Consider the following 25,348-nt stretch of genomic DNA (forward strand, 5'->3'; position numbering starts at 1 on the left):
CCTGAAATCAGTGGCATACTCAATAACAGAACGTTTAGCCTGGTGTAAAGACAACAAAGCAGATTCAGCGGTTGCACGGCGATTAGGGTCATCAAAAATTAATGCCATAGCGGCCAAGAAATCATCCAAGTTATTTAGCCGTGGGTCACGAGAATCAATCATCGCATACGCCCAGGGGAGCGCTTGTGAGGTCAGCAGCATTATTACATACAATACCTTGGATCTATCATTAGCAAAACGATCGGCATGTACATCAAAATATTGCATATATTGATTCACAAAGCCACGAAATTTGTCGCGATCACCATTAAATCTGAATGGGGGCAACTTAGGTGGGCTAGCTGGTGGCAGTTGCCCAGAGGGTAAAGTCGCTTGTGCAGCTATTTGCGTGCATATGTCCTGAAAAGCCCGTCCATACTGGGACTCTATGCCAGCAAGTTTGTTTTCCTGGGTCGCCATGCGGGTGCTTAAGTCCTGCAAAGTTTTTCCAAACACTTGTTGATTGTGTTCAATGCTTCCAAACTTCTTTTGCAGACCTTCCACATTTTTCTGCAGTGATCTAATTATGGAAAACACCTGCTCTAATCTGCTTTCTGCAGTCATTGTTCCAGCAGTCTCCTCTTTTCTGGCTAGAGTATCCTGTAATAATTATAGGAGATAACTCAGGAGACTCTTTGCATGGAACAAGACAACTACAGGACACAGTTTTATAAGTGGTAAAGTCTATATTATCACACGGTGATTCAAACAGGTGCAGAGAGAAACTCAAGTCCACAACACTTGGTGTAAATATTAAACTCAGCTTAACAGTTTATAGGGAACTTCAGAGGAAAATGCAATCAAGCAGAAAGTCTATGAAGCACAGTTATTCTTGAGGATACTTGACACGAATAAGTCCTTGTTTAGTCCAAACACATAGATATGCTTATAAGGCAGTTCAAATAATATCTTAGCTCAACAAGGGAGGCCTGGGTATTAGTCACAGGTTTTTGCAAAGCAGCACCAGCTTGCATGTCCAACAAATGCAGATGGAAGTAAACACAAGCAGCCAGATGAAGGAGGATTACTGGAAACCGGAGTATGCAGCAGGAACTCAGAGCAGAGTAGCAGGATAACCACACAGGTTCATAGGAGCAGGTACAAAGCCAGGGAGCCACCAAGGTCAGAAGCTGGATGCAAGGCAGAATACTCTAGCTTAGACTGAAGGCTGGGGTGGAGTTATATTGCAGGAAGACACAGTGCACATGAGACCAAAGACGCCATCTTGGAAAAGGGCAGTAATGCACAAAAGGTAATCAAAAATGTTCAGAGTCCTGACAAGATCTCAACCCCATTGAGCTGTTGTGGGAGCAGCTTGACCGTATGGTACACAAAAAGTGCCCATCAAGCCAAACCAACTTGTGGGAGGGGCTTCTGGAAGCACAGGGTGAAATTTCTCCAGATTACCTCAGCAAATTAACTGCTATAATGCCAAAGGTCTGCAATGCTGTAATTGCTGCAAATGGAGCATTCTTTGACGAAAGCAAAGTTTGAAGGAGAAAATTATTATTTCAAATAAAAATCTTTTTTTTCGAACCTTGTCAATGTCAGGACTAGATTTTCAATTCATTTGGCAGCTCATTTGATTAATAAATAAAAGTATGAATTTTCATGGAAAACACAAAATTGTCTGTGTGACCCTAAACTTTGGAACCGTAGTGTATCTAATGTTTGCAACAAGTAAATAGGTATGAAACCGCATGGACACAAATTGTCTTTACCTTATTGAGGAGTAAAACTGCCCTGTCTCTCACCCCAACGCGCCTTTTGACGAAGTCTTCTTTACCCCCGGAAGAAGACCTTGTCGAAACGCACTTTGGAGTAAGAGACAGGGCAGCTTTACTCCTCACTAAGGTAAAGACAATTTGTGCACCTTTCCATGCGGTTTCATACCCATTTACATGTTGCTAACATTATATACATGCATTAAGGCACTTTAAGGGTATGTGCACACGTTGCGGATTCCATTGCGGATTTTTCTGCGCGGATTCTGATAAATCCGCAGGTAAAACGCCCCGCGTTTTACCTGTGGATTAACCACAGATTTTGTGCGGATTTCACCTGCATTTTTACACCTGCGGATTCCAATTATGGAACAGGTGTAAAACGCTGCGGAATCCACACAAAGAATTGACATGCTGCGGAAAATAAACCGCAGCTTTTCCGCCCGGAATTTTTCGCAGCATGTGCACTGCTGATTTGGTTTTCCATAGGTTTACATGGTACTGTACACCGCATGGAAAACTGCTGTGAATCCGCAGCGGATTTGACTGCAGCCAAATTCGCAACGTGTGCACATACCGTTAGGGTTCTTTATGCGGACACTGTTTGCATTTTCTTGATTCCCACTTGAAGATATACTTAATCTGCAATTTGCAATCTAGTTTACATACACTGTGACACTTTCTGTGCTTTTATTTCATGGTCACTGTTTCCATGTGTTCTTAATTGTGTTATATCCTATTCAGCACTAAGAGACGTTATAAAAAGATGGTTTATGGATTAAATCCGCGCTGCCATAATGATACAAATTCAGATGTAATGAAAAACTCTGGTGGTTTATTTAACCCGTTTCAAGGTCTATATGACCTCTTCATCAGGAAATTACCATAAGGATGTCCTATATATGTCATATAGACGTTGAAACACGTTGAATAAACCACCAGAGTTTTTCATTACATCTGAATTTGTATCATTATGGCAGCGCAGATTTAATCCACAAACCATCTTTTTATAACGTCTGTGAGAAGGTCGCGTTGGCGGCCCGTGGATCTGCAGCAGTTGATACATACATCCTTTCACTTTATACCACCAGGTGAGCAGCTCTTTGTTAAAAACTGCAAATAATCTGACAGATAAGACCCTATTTGCGCTTTCTTGTCTCCTTAATTTACTATTCAGCACTAAGGCATTTTTATTAGGGACCTGCAGTTTCTGACATACTGTACACTGGCTGCAAAGATGTATCCTGATGTTGTTGCAAATTTAAAAAAATATTTTTCGATTTTGGTAAAATTTACCTGAGACTGTTTTGTGCTGGGCTTTGATTAATTAATTATTGGTGAGCAGCAAAAGTATACCTGTCTGTTTTGACTTGAGGCATCCATTTATTGTTATTAATGTATGGATTGTTGGAATTTAATAAAAATGTTGTTTAGTTTACACTTTCCTTTTCCTTCTGGTTTATTGAGGGTTTATGTATAAAAATTGAGATATAGGAGTGTGACACCAGTGTGTCTAAGGACTAATATGTATACACTTTTAGTAAGATGTAAAAAATCTGAGTAATGGGATGATGGTTGATCAGAAACCACTTTTTTATCTATGGTAGTATTGTCTAGATAAGCCTTAATGGTACTTTCAATTTTGTGTGCAATCGAAGAGGTGGGATTGGCGGAAAGAGGTTCGTACACGAGGGTGTCGGATAGTTGTCTACGAATCTCAGCAAGAAAATCTTTCTGATTCATAATCTCTGTCGCCCCGCCTTTATATTTTAGTTTTATTTTAATTTTCTTATTTCGATTTTCTTCTCTTTTCCATCATTTGGCATTATTCCAGTTTTTTCATTTGACTTGAGTTTATCCTCATCATTTTATTTTAATTTCATTTTTTTCATCTTTTCAATAATTTTATTCTTTATTTTTTTATTTGCAGTTTTTCATATAATATATTTTTTTCTGTTTAGTTTTCCACATTTTCCTTATATAGAGGTTCTCACTTTACATGCCTTGCTTAACCCCTTCCCAACCTGTGACGCCACGTAGGCGTCATGAAAATCGGTGCCTATCCGACCTGTGACGCCTATGTGGCGTCATGGAGGGATCGCGTTCCTGCAGGTCGGGTGAAAGGGTTAACTCAAATTTCACCCGACCTACAGGAACAGGGGGAGTGGTACTTCAGCCCAGGGGGGTGGCTTTGCCCCCCCCCCCCGTGGCTACGATCGCTCTGATTGGCTGTTGAAAGTGAAACAGCCAATCAGAGCAATTTGTAATATTTCACCAATGAAATTTGGCGAAATATTACAATCCAGCCATGGCTGATGCTGCAATATCATCGGCCATGGCTGGACACCCCGATCTGACCCCCCCACCGACTGACAGCGGCGATCTGCCACCGCGTCAGTCTTTCCCCCCTCCGTTATGTCCCCCGCCATAATCATCTCCCTTCCTCTCCCCTTCATCCTGTCCGGCGCCCCCCCGCTGTCTGATCCCACTCCCCATACCTCTGGAGTCGAGGCGTCCCTCCCGGTGTCCGTCCGGCTTCTAGGATGGGTGGCGCCATCTTCCAAAATGGCAGGTGCATGTGCAGTGCGCCCGTCGAATCTGCCGGCCGGCCGATTCAGTCATTCATTTTGATCACTGTGATAGATCCTGTCACAGTGATCAAAATTAAAAAAAATTGTAAATAACCCCCCCCTTTATCACCCCCATAGGTAGTGAACATAATAAAATAAAGAAAATATGTTTATTTTTATTTTTCCACTAGGGTTAGGGTTACAATTAGGGTTAGGGTTAGAAATAGGGTTAGGGTTGCAATTAGAGTTAGTGTTAGAATTAGGGTTAGGGTTAGAATTATGTTTAGGGTTGGAATTAGGTTTAGGGTTAAAATTAGGCTATGTGCGGATTTGGCTGTGGATCCGCAGCAGATTGGCCGCTGTGGATTCGTAGCAGTTTTCCATCATGTTTACAGTACCACATAAACCTATGGAAAACCAAATCTGCTGTGCCCATGGCCGCAGCATGTCAATTCTTTGTGCGGATTCCGCAGCGTTTTACACTTGTTCCTGTATAGGAATCCGCAGGTGAAATCCGCACAAAAAACACTGGAAATTTGCAGTAAATATTTGGTAAAACGCAGTGCGTTTTACCTGCGGATTTTTCAAAAACAGTGTGGAAAAATCCGCACACAAATCCGCAACGTGGGCACATAGCCTTAGTGTTAGGGTTGGAATTAGAGTTAGGGTTGGAACTAGGGTTAGGGTTGGAATTAGGGTTAGGGGTGTGTTGGGGTTAGGGTTAGGCTTGTGGTTAGGATTATGGTTAGGGTTGGGATTAGGGTTAGGGGTGTGTTGGAGTTAGGGTTGGGATTAGGGTTAGGGGTATGTTGGGGTTAGGGTTGTAATTAGGGTCATGGTTAGAGTTGGGATTAGGGTTAGGGGTGTGTTGTGGTTAGTGTTGGAGTTAGAATTGATGGGTTTCCACTGTTTAGCCACATTAGGGGGTCTCCAAACGTGACATGGTGCCACCTTTGATTCCAGCCAATCTTGCGTTGAAAAAGTCAAATGGTGCTCCCTCCCTTCCGAGACCCGACGTGTGCCCAAACAGTGGTTTAACCCCACATATGGGGTACCAGCGTACTCAGGACAAACTGGAAAACAACTTTTGGGGTCCAATTTCTCCTTTTATCCTTGTGAAAATAAAAAATTGCGGGCTAAAAAATCATTTTTGAGGAAAGAAAAATTATTTTTTATTTTCACGGCTCTGCGTTATAAACTTCTGTGAAGCACTTGGGGGTTCAAAGTGCTCACCACACATCTAGATTAGTTCCTTGGGAGGTCTAGTTTCCAAAATGGGGTCATTTGTGGGGCAGCTCCAATATTTAGGCACATCAGAGGCTCTCCAAACGCGATATGGTGTCCCCTAATGATTTGAGCTAATTTTTCCATTCAAAAAGTCAAACGGCGCTCCTTCCCTTCCGAGCCCTGCCATGCGCCCAAACAGTGGTTTATCCCCACATGTGAGGTATCGATGTACTCAGGAGAAATTGCCCAACAAATTTTAGGATCCACTTTATCCTGTTGCCCATGTTAAAATGAAGAAATTGAGGCTAAAATAACTTTTTTGTGAAAAAAAGTACTTTTTCATTTTTACGGATCAATTTGTGAAGCACCTGGGGGTTTAAAGTGCTCACTATGCATCTAGATAAGTTTCTTGGGGGGTCCAGTTTCCAAAACGGGGTCACTTGTGGGGAAGCTCCAATGTTTAGGCACACAGGGGCTCTCCAAACGCGACATGGTGTCCCTAAAGATTGGAGCCAATTTTTCATTAAAAAATCAAATGGCGCTCCTTCCCTTCCGAGCCCTGCTGTGCGCCCAAACAGTAGTTCCCCCCCACATATGGGGTATCAGCGTACTCAGGACAAATTGGACAACAACTTTTGGGGTCCACTTTCTCCTTTTACTCTTGGGAAAATAAAAAAAAATTTTGTGACTAAAAAGTTAAATGTTCATTTTTTTCCTTCCATGTTGCTTCTGCTGCTGTGAAACACCTGAAGGGTTAATAAACTTCTTGAATGTGGTTTTGAGCACCTTGAGGGGTGCAGTTTTTAGAATGGTGTCACTTTTGGGTATTTTCAGCCATACAGACCCCTTAAACTGACTTCAAATGTGAGGTGGTCCCATAAAAAAATGGTTTTGAAAATTTCGTTGTAAAAATGAGAAATCGCTGGTCATATTTTAACCCTTATAACTTCCTAGCAAAAAAAAAAATTTGTTTCCAAAATTGTGCTGATGTAAAGTAGACATGTGGGAAATGTTATTTATTAACTATTTTGTGTCACATAACTCTGGTTTAACAGAATAAAAATTCAAAAATTGAAAATTGTGAAATTTTCAAAATTTTCGCCAAATTTTCATTTTTTTCACAAATAAACACCACAATTATCGACCTAAATTTACCACTAACATGAAGCTCAATATGTCACGAAAAAACAGTCTTAGAATTGCTAGGATCCGTTGAAGCGTTCCAAGTTATTACCTCATAAAGGGACACTGGTCAGAATTGCAAAAAATGGCCAGGTCATTAAGGTCAAAATAGACTGGGTTATGTAGGGGTTAATCCTATAGGTATCCTGGATCTCAATATTGTCCCCCTATTTGATATTTCCATAGCTTCCATTGAATAGCAACATTATAACAGCAGAAACCTATGAATGATGTTGATAGGAGGTGTCTATGAAAGGAGTATCTGAATAAATAGCTACCAATTAACAGCAACATTGTAACAACTGCTACATTATATCAGCGGGCTCTGGTTTCTGTATAGACAAATAGCTAGGAAAAATGTTTACAGCTATCAACTGTATAACCCCGAATGCAAATAAATAATGGGCATGAGTCTGTCTCTATTTTCCTCTGGCAAAAAATAACTACAATATTTTGGGACATGTACATTTTCGGTCCCTAAAAGAATTTTGCCAGATTGACCAGCGCATAGCACGGTGGAATTGTATTAATAATTTTATAATAAATAATTAAAAGCTACATTTTATCTTAATAATCCACTTGGTCGGTGATCTTCTAAATTTTTGGATTATTTACATCTTGGTTATATTCTGTGATATTTTCAAAAGTGTCCTAATAAAGTTTTTTTTTTTTTTTTTTAGACATCCTTCCCGACTGCAAACTGCTGAATCACTTCTGCCAATGTCACCAGATGAATATGAAGATCTTACCAAGCTTGTTGGATCAGCTGAATTTGATATTGTATGTTATTTATAATGGAATTATGTTTTCAGACATTTAATTTCATTTTATCGTATTGTTATATGGTAGTTAGTATTCTACATATTCTCAGTATGAAATTACAAAAACATGAAAGGGTTTTACTTTTCCAGGTGCATTCCAAGAGATTTTTTTTTTAGACAAAAAGTCAGACATAGAGTGTCAATTTATTCATTAATGTATGGTGCTAACTCAGGATGCGATCCTACATCATATAGCGCAGGTGCTGGCTGTGTTGGAATAACCATTGCAATCAGAGCTAGCTGCAGTTACAGCAGTTAAACCTCTTAGATGCCGCTGTCATTCTTGACAGCCTCATTTAGGGTATGTGCACACGTTGCGGATTTGCTGCGGATCCGCAGCGTTTTTTGAGGTGCAGAAATGCTGCAGATCCGCAATTGATTTACAGTACAATGTAAATCAATGAAAAAAAAAATGCTGTGCACACTTTGCGGAAAATCCGCTGCGGAAACGCTGCGGTTTAAGGCCATGTTCACACTTTGCGGGTTTTACCGTGGATCCGCAGCGTTTTTGCAGCTGTGGGTCCGCAGCAGTTTCCATTGCGTTTACATTTACATGTAAACCCTATGGAAACAGCAATCCGCTGTGCACATGCTGCGGGAAAAACCACGCAGAAACGCAGCATGTCACTTCTTTGTGCAGAATTGCTGCGATTCTGCACCCATAGGAATGCATTGATCCGCTAACTTCCCGCATGGGGCTGTGCCCACGATGCGGGAAGTAAGCGGATAATGTGCAGGTGGTACCCGGGGTGGAGGAGAGGAGACTCTCCTCCAGGCCCTGGGAACCATATTAGTGTAAAAAAAAAAAAAAAGAATTAAAATAAAAAATAATGATATACTCACCTCTCAGCGCTGCACGCGGCTGTCCGGTCTCAGGGTTGCTGTACGAGCAGGACCTGCGGTGACGTCGCGGTCACATGACCGTGACATTCCGAAGGTCCTTCTCGCACAGCATATTTGGAACCGGATCGCCGCGTGCAGCGCCGAGGAGATTGGGACGTCAGAGGGTGAGTATAAACCATTTTTTATTCTTTTTAACATTACTATTTATGCTGCATATTGCTGCATATGCAGAAAAATAAAGAAAACAGGTGCAAAGAAGTCCGAAAGTAGTAACAAAATCTTTATTAAATGTATATAAATATAGCAATACAAGGAACCAAATGGAAATAGTGGGTTAAACTCTACAAGCATATTGCATGGAACGCATGGAGACGGAGAAATGCTCCCCACATCAACAGTCAGGCAGAGTATAATAGGAAGTACATTGCAAAAAGTGGACACCACAAATGTCTAACAATCATAGCAACTAGGGGCAAAAGTCCGCAAATGTTAATAGCCAAATAACCAAAAGAAAAATATTAATGTAAATATAATCCCCAGAACGCTAACATGCCAGCTGGCGATGAGGAGAGTGCGTCCGCTCCAGGTAAGTGGAGAAAGACAACACACCCCACATCAACAGTCCGGCATAACACGCTGGGAAGTATATAGCAGACAATGGCCACTGCAGGTTGTATACAGATAATAGACTATCATAGCAAATAAAGACCAAAGCCCACAAATAGAAGTAGCAAGACAGTAAAGGACTGGTCTAATTACCCAAGAAGCTCGTATGCCAGCTGACGATGAGGGAAGCACGTCTGCTCCAGACGCGCGTTTCGGAGATGTCCTTCCTCAGGGGGCGTGTCATGGCAGCACCGCAGGTTACTTTATATAATCCCTGAAACCGAGGATTGTCCAATGCGCAAGCCCCCAACCAAACAAGGCGCTAAGCCGGAAAGCACAGGCCCATGCAATCAGGCTCCGGACCGCGACCCGGAAGTAAGGGGAGAAAGGTGATTACCCATGCGCATGACCGGAAGTAAACGCCTTTACTGTCTTGCTACTTCTATTTGTGGGCTTTGGTCTTTATTTGCTATGATAGTCTATTATCTGTATACAACGTGCAGTGGCCATTGTCTGCTATATACTTCCCATCGTGTTATGCCGGACTGTTGATGTGGGGTGTGTTGTCTTTCTCCACTTACCTGGAGCGGACACACTCTCCTCATCGCCAGCTGGCATGTTAGCGTTCTGGGGATTATATTTACATTAATATTTTTCTTTCGGTTATTTGGCTATTAACATTTGCGGACTTTTGCCCCTAGTTGCTATGATTGTTAGACATTTGTGGTGGCCACTTTTTGCAATGTACTTCCTATTATACTCTGCCTGACTGTTGATGTGGGGAGCATTTCTCCGTCTCCATGCGTTCCATGCAATATGCTTGTAGATTTTAACCCACTATTTCCATTTTATTCCTTGTATTGCTATATTTATATACATTTAATAGAGATTTTGTTATTACTTTCGGACTTCTTTGCACCTGTGTTCTTTATTTTTTTGCTTAGCAGTATTGGGTGTGTCCTGTACTGTTCCATAGACAGGCATTTGTCTCCTCTTACTCACATTTTTCTGTGACATCATGTGGAGAGGATATATATGGCTTTGCTTGTTATGTTTTCCGTGTTTTCTCTTTTCATTTCATATTGCTGCATATGCAGCATCAATAGTATAGGAGTAAAACCCGCAGCGGAAACTGGAAGACAAACCGCGATAAATCTGCAGGGATAATCGCAGCGGTTTTGCCCTGCAGATTTATCAAATCCGCTGCGGGAGAACCCGCTGAGCACACCGCAAAGTGTGCACATAGCCTAAAAGAAATAGCATGTCAATTCTTTTTTGTGAATCTGCAGCGTTTTTGTACCCACTCCATTATAGAAAACCGCAGGGGTAAAAACCGCAGCAAATCCGCAAGAAAACCGCAGCAAAAACGCACAAAAAAACGCTGCGGAACCGCACAAAAAAACGCAGGTGCGTTTTCTGCCAGGAGAGACAGAATCCGCACCAGAAATTCCTAAGCCTAATCCGCAACGTGTGCACATAGCCTTAAGAGGTTAGCTGCAGTTGCAGTTTCCTACAGAATGTAAGCCCGCAAGGGCAGGGTCCTCGCCCCTCTGTATCAGTCTGTCATTGTAAGTTTGTTTACTGTAAGTGATATCTGTAAGGCTAGTTTCACACTAGCGTTAACTGCAATACGTCGCAAATGCGTCGTTTTGCCGAAAATACGCATCCAGCAAAAGTTCTTGCTGGATACGTTTTTTCGTCATAGACTAACATTAGCAACGCATTTGCGACGCATTGCAAAACGTCGCGTCCGTTTTGCGATGCTTGGGCGTGTGGTAGCGGACCGTCGGGAGAAAAAAACATTACATGTAACGTTTTTTGCTCCCGACGGTCCGCTTTTTCCGACCGCGCATGCGTGGCCGGAACTCCGCCCCCACCTCCCCGCACTTCCCCGCACATCACAATGGGGCAGCGGATGCGTGGGAAAAATGCATCCGCTGCCCCCGTTGTGCGGCGGAGACCACGCTAGCGTCGGGAACGGCGGCCCGACGCACAGCGACGGGTTGTTCCCGACGCTAGTGTGAAAGTAGCCTTACTTGTATGTAACCCGTTCTCATGTACAGCACCATGGAATCAATGGTGCTTTGTAAATAAATAATAATAATAATAATAATAATAATAATAATGAGAAGGCACAATAGTGATTAGAATTTTAAGGTTGTCCCCATAGACTTGTACCTTATAGAAAAAGCAAAATGCTATTCAATAGCAATGAAAAATGTGTCTTTAAGCTTACTTGTCACTGTCACATGGTATTGTGTATCACAGTTCTCAATGCACAAGTATCTGTGCATATATGCAGAGGCATAATAAATCTGCAAGAAAATGTATTTTGATGCGCTTTACCATCTTTAACCCTTCCAAACATTTGCGGTATATCTACCTCATGGTCGGGAAGTACTTAGTTTACGGGCTCTCCAAATGCGACATGACACCCGCACACCATTCCATCAAAGTCTGTGTTCCAAATCATCACTCCTTCCTTTCTGAGCCCTGTATGTACCCTTAGCGGCTGCCGTTTTAATGAGTGTCAGCGGTCGCTCATGGGTTAAATGGCTCTGTGCATGCTGGCCCTATTCTTTCTTCACCTCTCCCCTCTCCTCTATTGTGATGGTATAAGATACACATTCATCCATTACAAGGTAGTACGCTTTATGGGGGTAGCATGCGACCTTTAACCCCTTACCGACCTCCGCCGTACTATTACTGCGGAGGTCGGATCCCCTGCTTTGATGTGAGTTCCGGCGCTGAGCCACCTCAAAGCCGGGACATGTCAGTTGTTTTGAACAGCTGACATGTGCCCGCAATAGCGGTGGGTGAAATCGCGATTCACCCGCCGCTATTAACTAGTTAAATGCCGCTGTCAAATGCTGACAGCGGCATTTAACCAGCGCTTCCGGTCATCGGGCTGGAAATGAGCTCATCGCCGACCCCCGTCACATGATCGGGGGTCAGCGATGCGTCTGCATAGTAACCATAGAGGTCCCTGTGGTCGGCGCTCATAGCAATGCTGGAATTCAGCTACATAGGAGCGATCTGATGATCGCTCCCATGTAGCTGAGCTAATCGAGTTGTGCCAGCTTCTAGCCTCCCATGGAGGCTATTGAAGCATGGCAAAAGTAAAAAAAAAAAAAGTTTAAAAAAAATGAAAAAAAAAAAAGTTTAAATCACCCCCTTTCGCCCCATTCAAAATAAAACAATAAAAAAAAATAAAACTTACACATATTTGGTATCGCCACGTTCAGAATCGCCCGATCTATCAATAAAAAAAAAGGATTAACCTGATCGCTAAACAGCGTAGCGAGAAAAAAATTAAAAACGCCAGAGTTAAGTTGTTTTGGTCGCCGCGACATTGCATTAAAATGCAATAATGGGCGATCAAAAGAACGTATCTGACCAAAATGGTATCATTAAAAACGTCAGCTCGGCATGCAAAAAATAAGCCCTCACCTGACCCCAGATCACGAAAAATGGAGACGCTACGGGTGTCGGAAAATTGCACAATTTTTTTTTTTTTTTAGCAAAGTTTGGAATATTTTTTTAACAATTAGATAAAATGTAACCTAGACATGTTTGGTGTCTATGAACTCATAATGACTTGGAGAATCATAATGGCAGGTCAGTTTTAGCATTTAGTGAACCTAGCAAAAAAGCCAAACAAAAAACCAGTGAAGGATTGCACTTTTTTTTGCAATTTCAACGCACTTGGAATTTTTTCCCGTTTTCTAGTACACGACATGCTAAAACCAATGATGTCATTCAAAATTGCAACTTGTCCCGCAAAAAACAAGCCCTCACATAGCCATATTGACAGAAAAATAAAAAAGTTATGGCTCTGGGAATGAGGGGAGTGAAAAACGAGAACGCAAAAACGGAAAAGGTCAAGGTCGTGAAGGGATTAAAGTTTACAATACGACCATATGCTAAATCACATGGTTAAATCACAGATAGTGGGCTAGTCCTGCTTGCGCCCTGGTCACTACCCAGGGCCGGTTTTAGGCAAAGTGGGGCCCTAGGCAAAAGTTTAAAATGGGGCCCCAAATGCTAACATATTGCACCAACAGAAACATTTTGGTTGTAGCTACATGCGCTGATTTCAGGCCACTAAACGAGCGTGATCAACAATATTGAAGTCATTCGCCACTTGTTTCTAGCCTCTTTACACTGGCTGGGGAGAGAATGATCACTAGTAAATCAATCTGTCCCCATACAGTATCATCTTAGCAGAATATCTGCAGTTTTAACTGGGCGATGTGCTGATGAGAACAATGATTTTTGTTCCGGCATATACTGTACATACATACACCGTACATACACACAGATACACATACCGTACATACACAGACATACACCTTACATGCATACACACATACAGTTATATACACTGATAGTATACACATACCGTACATACATATACCATACATACACACAAATACACATACATACACCGTACGTACACACAGATACACATACATATACCATCATACATACACATACCGTACATGCACACATGCATATACCGTACATTCACACAAATGCCGTACACATATACCGTACATACACACAGATACACACATATACCGTACATACACAGATACAGTTATATACATATAGTACACACATACCGTACATACATATAAAATACACCCAAATGCACATACCGTACATACATACATATACCGTACATGCATACACACACATATACCGAACATACAGATACACATACACGTACCGTACATACACACATACAGTATATACACATAGTATACACATACCGTACACACATATACATATACTGTATGTACATGCACATAAACATACATATATACCATATATCCATACAAATTTATTTCACATACACAGATACACACATACTGTACATGCATACACACACAGCCATACAACTATACCATATACATACACACATATACTGTACATACACAGATACACACAGATAGAAACATACACATAGATACACACAGATGCGCACATACATATACAAGCATATACATACATACATACATACATACATACATACTAATCTTGTACAGGTGATCAGATGAGCCCTGCAGGTCAGTTCAGCTGGAGAAGGCTGCAGACCCCACTGTGGGGGATGGGGCACAGAGCAGACAGCACCTGATGATAAATTCCCAGTAAGGGAGGAAAAGACTCAAATTCAAAAAGTTCCATGACTAAAATTATAAAGAGATAAGTTATAAAGAGCACTATAACTGCACATTACTTTTCAGGTCACTTCACAGCATACATTTTGCTGCCGTGCTGCCCCTGCAGTGAGCTCCTCCCCCATCTCTGCTCTGTGAGGAGACGCTGCAGCCTGCTCTGAACAGAACAGTGGAGGGAGCAGAAGACCCCCTGTAAGTCCTGCTCTTCCTCCACTGCTGTCCCTATGTGCTGTGCAGCCGGGGCCCCTGACTGTAGGTGAGCACTCACCATTGGGACGCTCCATGCAGGGGGACAGACGGCAGCCAATGAGCGCTCTCCTCAGTCTGGTCACTGTGAGGTAAGGAAAGCGTTCATTGGCCAGCGTCTTTCCCTGCATGACACGCCCCCTTTTTGATCTCCTGCACTTTGCGCCCCGCTCTCTCCCCGACACTCGGTGTTCCATGATTACAGGAGGGGGTGAGAGGGGCCCGACCCTGCATGATACCGGGCCTGCCTGCAGGGGCCCCCCTCCACCTCTGGGCCCTGGAGAAGTGCCATCAACAGTATGTCTGCCCCTGGCTGGGGGCCCCTAGGGCAGCGGGGGCCCCAGGCAGCTGCCTAGTCTGCCTGCCCCTAACGCCGGCCCTGTCACTACCAGATGACTGGAGAGCAGGGACACCGATGACACATGCCTACATATGAACCTGTCACTGCACACGCACATGGACCATCTGTGGACATGTGGGAAGAAAGGGAAGGTTTATTTGCTAATGTCAGCGAATATGTGCGATGATAGTGACATTAATGGCAGACGCCACCATTTTTGGTGAAACACACGCATTTTGTATTGCACAGGTCTGCAAAACTAATATCTGATAGGTCTACAGTTTTATCATGGCATCCTCTGACCTTGGAAAGGCTGGAGTGAATTGGCCAATGTTGGCCTTTTTTGTGGCCATTAAATGAATCGGCATATATGGAGTTTTATAGAAATATTGGTCCTAGATCTGATATCTTCTATAATATACCCCAATGAAGTTTCTCTATAATGTGTGTATGAAGTGCTGATTTGGCTCTTTTACTCTCTCTTTTGTGTGAACATACTTAAGGGTGTCACATGTCAGGGCCAAACGTGTTTATAAACGAGCATCATGATCTTGCTGAAACAATAGTAGAATATTTACCTCCTGACAAGTTACCTCTCAAAAGCCTCATGATGAACCATGAACAGATATGGGGAAACACGTTGATGTCGTGATGAACTGGTAGCTATGTGGGGTTTGTTTTACCCTAGGTGACAGACTGAGGCTTATTATTATTATTATTATAGCACCATCTATTCCATGGTGCTTTACATGTGAGGAGGGGTATACATAGCAAAAACCAAGTACAATAATCTTAAACAATACAAGTCACGACTGGTACAGTAGGAGAGAAGACTCTGCCCGCGAGGGCTCACAATCTTCAAGGGATGGGTGAGGATACAGTAGGTGAGAGTAGAGCTGGTCGTGCAGCGGTTTGGTCGATTGGTGGTTACTGCAGGTTATTGTATTGCTATCTATTGATATGGTGTATTTTGGTTGCTAAATGAGGTCTATCCCGTATATCTTAAACCCCCTTTCTGACATTTGTCGTAATAATACATGCCTGTGTCCTGGGCATATTATCACTGCATGTCGATTGTCCACACACACATCCAGGTCACCAGAGGTAGGAAAGTTGCTTGATCATGCGCAGTGCATGATCAGCAACTTTCTCTGTCAGTGAAGAGCTATCAGTTTCTACAGCATGGGATGGCGCTGCGGGCCCCATGCTGTAGAATCGATCAACCTGCAAAAAATGATAGTCTCATAGTGGGAAAAAGTTAAAAAAATGTTAAAACAAGGAACATTTTTTAAAAATAATTAATACAAATATTTTTTTAAAATATACAAAATAAAAAATAAAGATATTTGTATCTATAAATACATATTTGTATGAACAAAAATATAAACAATAAAAGTACACATATTTGGTATTGCCACGTCCGCAACAAACCAACCTATAAAACTGTCCCTCTGCCTTTGGATTGGAGACCCCGTGGCGTGACGTGGAGTCCTGATTGTTGCCATGGTGACCCAATGTTGTCATGATGACATCCGAGTTACCAGAGCTAGGAAACTTGCTGATCAAGCCAGTGCATGATCATCAAGTCTCTCTGTCAGTGCAGATCTGATAGTTTCTGCAGAATGGGGATGCTGCTTCATCTCCATTCTGCAGAAGCGATCAGCTAGCAAAAATTGATTGTCCCATACTGGGACAAAGTTAAAAAATTAGAAAAAATAAATAAATAAATAAATATTTGTAAAAATATTGAAAAAAATCAAAAATAACAAATCAAAAGATATTGAATTTCAAAATAAATATCTGAATGAAAAAAAACAAACAATAAAAGTACACACATTTGGTATCACCGTGCCCGCAACGACCTGAACTATAAAACTTTCCCACTAGTTAACCCCTTTAGTGAACACCATAAAAAATAATTAAAAAGGCAAAAACCAATGCTCTCAGAATAAAGCGATGCAAAAATAGTATTTTTTTTCTATAAAATAAATTTGTGTAAATGCATCAAAACATAACAAAGATATAAATGAGGTATCGCTGTAATCATACTGACCCGGAGAATGAATTGCTGATCTTTGTTCATTCTGCCTCCCAAAAATCGGAATAGAAAGCCATAAAAAAATTGTATGTGCCCAAAAATGGTATCAATAAAAACGACAAAAACAAACCTGTACCGGATTCTGTTATATAAATATGGAAAAATTATAGCTCTCAAAATGTGATGCAAAAAATTATTTTTTGCAATAAAAAACGTCTTTTAGTGTGTGACAGCAGCCAAACATAAAAACCTGATATAATTCTGGTATCACTGTAAATACACCAACCCGAAGAATAAAGGCGCCTAATCACTTATACCTCACGAGGAACGGCGTAAAAATTAACTAAAACCAATTCTTCACATGCTGTTGATTTTTTTCATTCTGCTACCAAAGATCGCAGAAAGGCTCGGTGCACATTGAGACAGAACTTCTGGCGGAACGTTCCCTATAATGAGGCAGATGGAGGCACTGTGGATGCCGTCTGACCTGTGATCTGGCAGTGTTTTTAGGGTTTCATAAAAGTTCTGTCGGCCACAGTTTTGTTCACTTCGGAAAAGAAGGATACCACTGAACAGAGGCCAGACGGAGTCCAGAATAACTGTGCGGCCTCATTGTAGTGAATGCATACCTCGGAGGTTTTATCTGAATCATGTCACTGAGAGATTTAGATAGAAACTCCAAAATAATTGCTCAGTGTAGAGCACCGGATAAATGTGATCCCTAACTGTCATGATCCAGGCCTAGGTTTGTTTCTTGCTATTCTCTCCCCGGTCTGGTCATGCGGGAGTTAACCTTCTTTGCCTGGTTTTAGGATCTGTTTCCCTGTTACACCCTGATTTGTCCTCTGCCCGTTTACTTAGTTCCCCTGTCTTCCCAATCCTGCTTCCCCGCTCATCTTGGTGTATGCTCCCCGTGCTGTGACCTTGGTATCTGATCTGGCTTGTCCGTTGACCTGTTTTTCTCTCTCACATCTCTGGCATCTCTGCTCCCGACTGGCTCCGGATTCTTTGGCTTGTATCTGACCACATGTATTGCTGTTTCCCCTGGTACTGCGTTTCCTGCCCATTCCTGACCCGGCTTGTCTGACTACTCTCTCCCTACCTAGTGGCACCTGCGCTGCCACACTGCAGTGTTATGCCATGAGTGCAACCTTTCGTCCCTTGCCAGCACCCCCTTGTATAGGTGGCACAATACTGCGCTGTGGCAGCATTACATTATAGCTGACCATTACATTTAAAGGGGTTTTTTCATTTTTTTTTTTCTCTGGTCATGGATCCGCTTCTCAACCTGGCGGATCAGGTGTCCAGTTTGACGCAGATGATGTGGGAATTGTCGGTGGAACATAGGGCCCTGGCCACATCCCATACTCAATTGCAGAAAGAGTTATCGGAGACTGTTAAGGTGGTGCAGGGTACCACCCCTCATGTTAATAGGTCTGGTGATTCTGTTGATGTCGCCTTGCACTCTCCCGAACCCTCGGTTAAGCTTCCTGACACCTTTTCTGGTGAGAAGGATAAGTTTTGTACTTTCAGGGATAATTGTAATTTATTATTTTCGCTTAGACCTTGATGATCTGGGGATGAGAGTCAGCGGGTGGGGATAATTATTTCCTTACTTTCTTATTTCTGTTTATGGGGTCTGCAAACTGTTCTAGGAACATCTGCGCTCCAGGAGGCAAATAGCACTCTGTTCCTCCCGAGTCTGTCCCATACGGGCTAAGCAGTACTGTACAGCCACATATGGGATATTGCCACGTTCCGTAGAAATTATGGGACAAATTATGGTGCCATTTTTACCCACTTCTTGTGTGAAAATGTAAAAATCTGGTGCTGAAACAAAATTTTGGTGGTAAAAATGTAGTTATTTTTTCTTCACTGCCCAATGGTATAAAATTCTGTGACACACCCGTGTTGTCAATATGATCACTGCACGGTAGATGAATTCATTGAGAGGTGTAGTTTGTAAAATGTGGTCACTTACTGTATGGGGGGGTTCTGCTGTTCTGGCACCTCATGGGCTCTCCCAGTGGGTCATGGCACCTGCAATCCATAACAGTAAAATCTGGGGCTCCTTGCCTTCTGAGTTCTGCACTGTGCCTGAAAAATATTTCCCAATTTACATGTAGGGTATTGGCACACTCAGGAAATAATGGACCTCAGCTTGTTGTAAAAAAAGATCCTATTAGCCCTTAGAAAAATTAAAAACTTGGGGCTAGAACATCATTTTAGTGGTAAAAATGTAATTTATTCTTTCTTCACCGCTCAATGGTATAAAATTCTGTGAGGCACATGTGGTGTCAATATGATCGCTGCACCCCTAGATAAATTAATTGTGGAGTGTAGTTTGTAAAATTAGTTCACATATAGGGGTATTCTGTTCTGACACATCAGGGGCTCTGCCAATGTGACCTGGCACCCTCAAACCATTGCAGCAAAATCTGAACTCCAATATGGCGCTTCTTCCCTTCTGAGCTTTGCAAAAGTAGTATTCCCGACATATGAGGAATCGGCATACTCAGGAGAAATTGTACTGCAAATTATATGGTGCCATTTCTCCTGTTAGCCTTATGAAAATGCAACATTTGGGGCCAAAATAACATTTTTGTTGGGAAAATGTGATTTTTTTTTTTTTAATTTTCACGGCTCAATGTTCTAAATGTCCGTGAAGCACCCGGGGGGGGGGGTTTCAAGGTGCTCACCGCACATCAAAATACATTCCATGATGGGTCTAGTTTCCAAAATGGGGTCACTTTTGGGGGGTTTCCACTCTTTTGGCATATCAGGGGCTCTCCAATTGGGACATGACATCTGCTAATGATTCCAGGAAATTTTACATTCAAAAAGCCAAATGACGCTTCTTCCCTTCGGAGCCCTGCCATGCGCACAAACAGTAGTTTTCTCCCTCATATTGGGTATCGTCGTACTCAGGAGAAATTGCGCAACACATTTTATGGTGCAATTTCTCCTGTTACCCTTATGAAAATGCAATATTTTGTGCTGAAATCATATTTGTGGGGAAAATTAAGATTTTTTTTTTATATTTACGGCTCAACGTTTTAAACTTCTGTGAAGCACCTGAGGATTCAATGTGCTCACCACACATCTAGATCAGTTCCCTGAGGGGTCTAGTTTCCAAAATGGTGTCACTTATGGTGGATTTTCACTGTTAGGCTTCCGTCACACTAGCAGTATTTGGTCAGTATTTTACATCAGTATTTGTAAGCCAAAACCAGGAGTGGGTGATAAATGCAGAAGTGGTGCATATGTTTCTATTATACTTTTCCTCTGATTGTTCCACTCCTGGTTTTGGCTTACAAGTACTGATGTAAAATACTGACCAAATACTGCTAGTGTGACGGCAGCCTTAAGGCACATCAGAGGCTGTTCAAACGTGACATGGCATCCGCCAATTGTTCCAGCAAATTTTGCATTCAAAAAGTCAATGGGGCTTATTCCCTTCCAAGCTCTGCTGTGCGCCCACATAGTGGTTTTCTCCCTCATATGGGGTATCGGCATGCTCAGGGGAAACTACACAACAAATTTTGTGGTCCATTTTTCCTCTTACCCTTGTCAAAATGAAAAAATTTGGATCAGAATTATTTTTTTGTGAAAAAAGTTAAATGTTCATTTTTTTCACATTCCAAAAATTCCTGTGAAGCACCTGAAGGGTTAATAGACATTTTGAATGTGGTTTTGAGCACCGTGAGGGGTGCAGTTTGTAGAATGGTGTCATGTTTGGGTATTTTCTGCCATATAGACCCCTCAAAGTCTCTTCAAATAAATGATATTATAATTTGTGCTGGAAAAATCAAAAATCGCTGGTCAACTTTTAACCCTTATAACTTCCTAACAAAAAAAAATGTGGTTCCAAAATTGTGCTGATGTAAAGTAGACATGTGGGAAATGTTACATATTGACTATTTTGTGTGACATATTTCTGTGATTTAAGGGCAGGAAAATTCAAATTTGGAAGCTGCAAAGTTTTCACCACATTTTCTTTTTTTTCTCAAATAATTGCAAGTCATACCAAAGAAATATTACCATTATCCTGAATTACCGTATTTTCCGGCGTATAAGACGACTTTTTAACCCCTCAAAATCTTCTTAAAAGTCGGGGGTCGTCTTATACGCCGGGTACAGACAAATGTGCATAGTGGTCCCGATGACGAAGAGAGGGGGCGTCTCACAGGAAAGTGTGAGTGGAGTAGCCCCGTTACCTCATTGCGGCAGTGTGGGGGTCTCTGTGCTGGGGAGCGGCAGCTCCTCATTGCGGTAGCATAGGGTTTCTGTGCTGGGAGCGGCAGCTCCTCTTCGTGCCGTGGGGCGGTGCATCTTCTTGCAGTGTCGGGACTCCTCCAGCATCTTCTCAAGGCCCGGAGGCACCGGCAGCTCCATTGCTGCGATGCGGTGGCCTCCGGGAAAATGGCCGCTGGGGGCGGCGCATGCTCAGATTCAGATCTCGTCCCGAGATCTCGGGAGACGAGATCTGAATCTGAGCATGCGCCGCCCCCAGTGGCCATTTTCCCGGAGGCCACCGCATCGCAGCAATGGAGCTGCCGGTGCCTCCGGGCCTTGAGGAGATGCTGGAGGAGTCCCGACACTGCAAGAAGATGCACCGCCCCACGGCACGAAGAGGAGCTGCCGCTCCCAGCACAGAAACCCTATGCTACCGCAATGAGGAGCCGCCGCTCCCCAGCACAGAGACCCCCACGCTGCCGCAATGAGGTAATAGGGGGCTACTCCACTCACACTTTCCTGTGAGATGCCCCCTCTTCATCATCGAGACCACTCCCCACCCCAAAAGGCACATTAGTCACCGGCCCAATAAGACGACATACGGCATATAAGAAGACCCCCGACTTTTAAGAAGATTTCATATTTTAACTGGAAAAGTTGGGGGGTCCTCTTATACGCCCAGTCGTCTTATATGCCGGAAAATACGGTACAATATATCACAAAAAAAGATAATCTCAGAATCACCGTGATCCATTGAAGCGTTCCAGAGTTATTACCTCATAAAATGACAGTGGTCAGAATTGTAAAAATTGGCCTGGTCATTAATGTGCAAACCGCCTTTCGGGGGTAAAGCGGTTAAACACAAGTAGCTCTTTGTATATAGGAAACTGATTCTTTACATTTTTATATTCAGCAGAATTTATTGGGACTTACCCTTTGTATCTGTGATGGTGCATTTTTTGGTGGATTTTACTTTAAGTGATAGATTGAGATTAGTGATGAGTGAATATACTCGTTACTCGAGATTTCTCGAGCACGCTCGGGGGTCCTCCGAGTATTTTTTAGTGCTTGGAGATTTCGTTTTTCTTGCCATAGCTGAATGATTTACATCTGTTAGCCAGCATAAGTACATGCGAGGGTTTCCTGGTTGCTAGGGAATCCCCACATGTACTTATGCTGGCTAACAGATGTAAATCATTCAGCTGCGGCAAGAAAAACTAAATCACTGAGCACTAAAAAATTCTCGGAGGACCCCCAAGCGTGCTCGAGAAATCTCGAGTAACGAGTATATTCGCTCATCACTAATTGAGATTTATGAACATTTAATTTTTTTCACAAAAATTTTAATTAAACCCAAGTTTCTTTCCGTGAAAACAAGGGAAACCGTGGAAACTACTGTTTGGGTGCACTGCAGGGCTTTAAAGGGAAGGAGAGCCATTTGACTTTTTAAATGCAAAATTTGATGGAATAATTAGCAGAAGCCATGTTGCATTTGGAGAGCTCCTGTTGTGCCTAAACAGTGTAAACACCCTACATGTAACCGCATTTTGGAAACGAGACTGCCTCAAGGAACTTGAGCATCTTAACCCCCTAGATGCTTCACAGAAGTTTATAACATTGAGCGGTGAAAATAAAAAAATCACATTTTTCCCACAAATGTTAATTTAGCCACAAATTTTGCATTTCCACAAGAGTAACAGCACTTTCTTCTAAATGTGCGCTAATACCCCATATGTAGGAGAAAAATATTGCTTAGGCGCATGGCAGGGCTCAGAAGGGAAGTGGTGACATTTGACTTTTGGAAGTCAAAATTGGCTGTAATCATTAGCAGACTCGATGTCACATTTGGAGAGCCCCTGATGTGCCTAAACAGTGGAAACTCCCCCACACGTAACCCCATTTTGGAAACCGAAACCCTCAAGGAATGCATATAGATGTGTGGTGAGCACTTTGAACACTCAGATGCTTCACAGAAGTTTATAATATAGAATTGTGAAACTAAAAAATCAAATTTTCCCCACAAAAAAAATGTTCTTTTAGCCACAAGGGTAACATGAGAAAATCAAACTCAAACTTTGTTGTGCAACTTCTTCTGAGTACCCAGATACCCCACATGTGGGGTTAAACTACTGTTTGGGCACACCCCAGGGTTAGAACGGAAGGAATAATGTTTTGGAACACAGACATTGATGGAATGGTCTGCGGCTGTCATGTTCGCTTGGATGGCTACTGATATGTCTAAACAGTGGAAACTCTCCACAAGTGACCCCATTTTAGAAACTAGACCCCTAAAAGAATTTATTTAGATGTGTGGTGAGCACCTTGAGCCCACAGTGCTTTACAAAATTTTACAACGTTTATCTGTGAAAAAGAAAAAAAAATGTTTCTACAAAAAAGTAATTTTTGCCCCCAACTTTTTTCATTTGCATAAGGATAGCAGGAGAAAATGGACCACAAAATTTGTTGTACAATTTCTCCTGAGAACACCGATATCCCATAGGCATGGCTAACTACTTTTGAGGCACAGTGCAAACCTCAGAAGGGATGAAGCGCCATATAGAAGTTTAGATTTTGCTGAACTGGTTTGAGGGTGCCATGTCACATTGTCAGAGCCCTTGAGGTGCCAGAACAGCAGAACCCCACCATAAGTGACCCCATTTTACAAACTACACCTTTCAATGACTTAATCTAGGTGTGCATTGATTATACTGACACCACAGTGTCACAGAATTTTATACCATTGGGCAGTGAAGAAAAAATAATTACATTTTTACCACCAATATTTTGTTTATATTCCAGGCTCTAAGTTTTCCGGGAAATGGGTAAAAATTGCACCAAAATGTGTCCTACATTTTCTGATGAATGTAGAAACACCCCATATGTGGCTGTACAGTACTGCTTAGCCATACGGAAAGACTCAGGAGTGCTATTTGTCTCCTGCAATGCAGATTTTCCAGGAATAGTTTGCTGACTTCTTATACAGAGCCCCTAAGTGCTAGAAGAGCAGAATCCCTCTCAAATGACCCCATTTTGGAAATTATACCCCTTTGGAAATGTATCTACATTTGTAGTGACTATTTTGGCTCCATGGGTGTTATACAGAAACAAGCAGCAGTGGATGTTGCTTAATGAAAATTGCAAACTGCTCAGTACGTTCTAATGCCCAGTACATTGTAGTACCCAGCTTATACTTCTGGAGACATGCACTTGTAAATTTGGTGGGCTCTAATCGGTACAGAAATTCCAAATGTGGACACTAAATGAAGATGGAAATTTCATTCTCCAGCAGGACTTAGCACCTGTCCACACTGCCAAAAGTACCAATACCTGGTTTAAAAACAACAGTATCACTGTGCTTGATTGGCCAGCAAATTCGCATGACCTTAACCCCATAGAGAATCTATGAGGTATTTTCAAGTGGAAGATGAGAGACAGTAGACCCAACAATCCAGACGAGTTCAAGGCTGCTATCAAAGCAACCTGAGCTTCCATAAAACCTCAGCAGTGCCACAGGCTGATCGCCTCCATGCCATGCCGCATTGATGCAGTAATTGGTGCAAAAGGAGCCCTGACAAAGTATTGAGTGCATTTACTGAACATACATTTCAGTAGGCCAACATTTCGGATTGTAAAATCATTTTTCATGTGTTATAAAGTATTCTAATTTACTGAGATGACTTTTGGGTTTTCATTGGCTGTAAGCCATAATCATCAACATTAACAGAAATAAACACATTAAATAGATCACTCTGTTTGTAATGACTCTATATAACATAGGAGTTTCACTTTTTGTATTGAAGAACTGAAATTCTTTGATGATCTAATTTTGTGAGAAGCACCTGTGTGTATATATAGTATTTATATAGGATGTGGGATCATCATACTGTAGATAGGAAGCTATGGGGTACATAATATCGCCAATAGAGAGCTGTAGGGGAGCATCCTGCTATAAAGGGTTTTGGAGACATCATACTATTTGTAGGGAGCCATTGGCACTATCATAGTATATATACTATGAGTGAGTATCTGTAGCCCTATATACAGGCCCACTCACTGATTCCAAGATTGTAGACACCTGTGATGCTAGTTAGCGGACACTAGTGTTGAGCGATACCTTCCGATATCCATAAGTATCGGTATCGGATTGGATCGGCCGATATCCAAAAAATATCGGATATCACCGATACCCGATACCAATGCAAGTCAATGGGACACAAATATGTGTCTGTGCTTCTACATCCTGTTCCGGAGGGGGGAAGAGTGTGGGCGGTGCATGGGCGGACACTGTGCGTG

General features: G+C 42.3%; 1 protein-coding gene across 3 annotated transcripts in view; it reads left to right on the top strand.

Annotated features, from left to right (window-relative positions):
- The window catches only part of STAT1 (signal transducer and activator of transcription 1), a 2,295,457-nt gene that overhangs the window by 1,526,489 nt on the left and 743,620 nt on the right, over positions 1–25,348 (top strand). For all 3 annotated transcript variants that reach the window (XM_077275645.1, XM_077275646.1, XM_077275644.1), the window contains exon 23: positions 7,423–7,522. In XM_077275645.1, the coding sequence (XP_077131760.1) occupies positions 7,423–7,522 (100 nt within the window). The remainder of the gene's footprint in view (positions 1–7,422; positions 7,523–25,348) is intronic.

This window comes from Ranitomeya variabilis, chromosome 7 (genome assembly GCF_051348905.1).
Source record: "Ranitomeya variabilis isolate aRanVar5 chromosome 7, aRanVar5.hap1, whole genome shotgun sequence".
In the NCBI taxonomy this organism is placed as follows: domain Eukaryota; kingdom Metazoa; phylum Chordata; class Amphibia; order Anura; family Dendrobatidae; genus Ranitomeya; species Ranitomeya variabilis.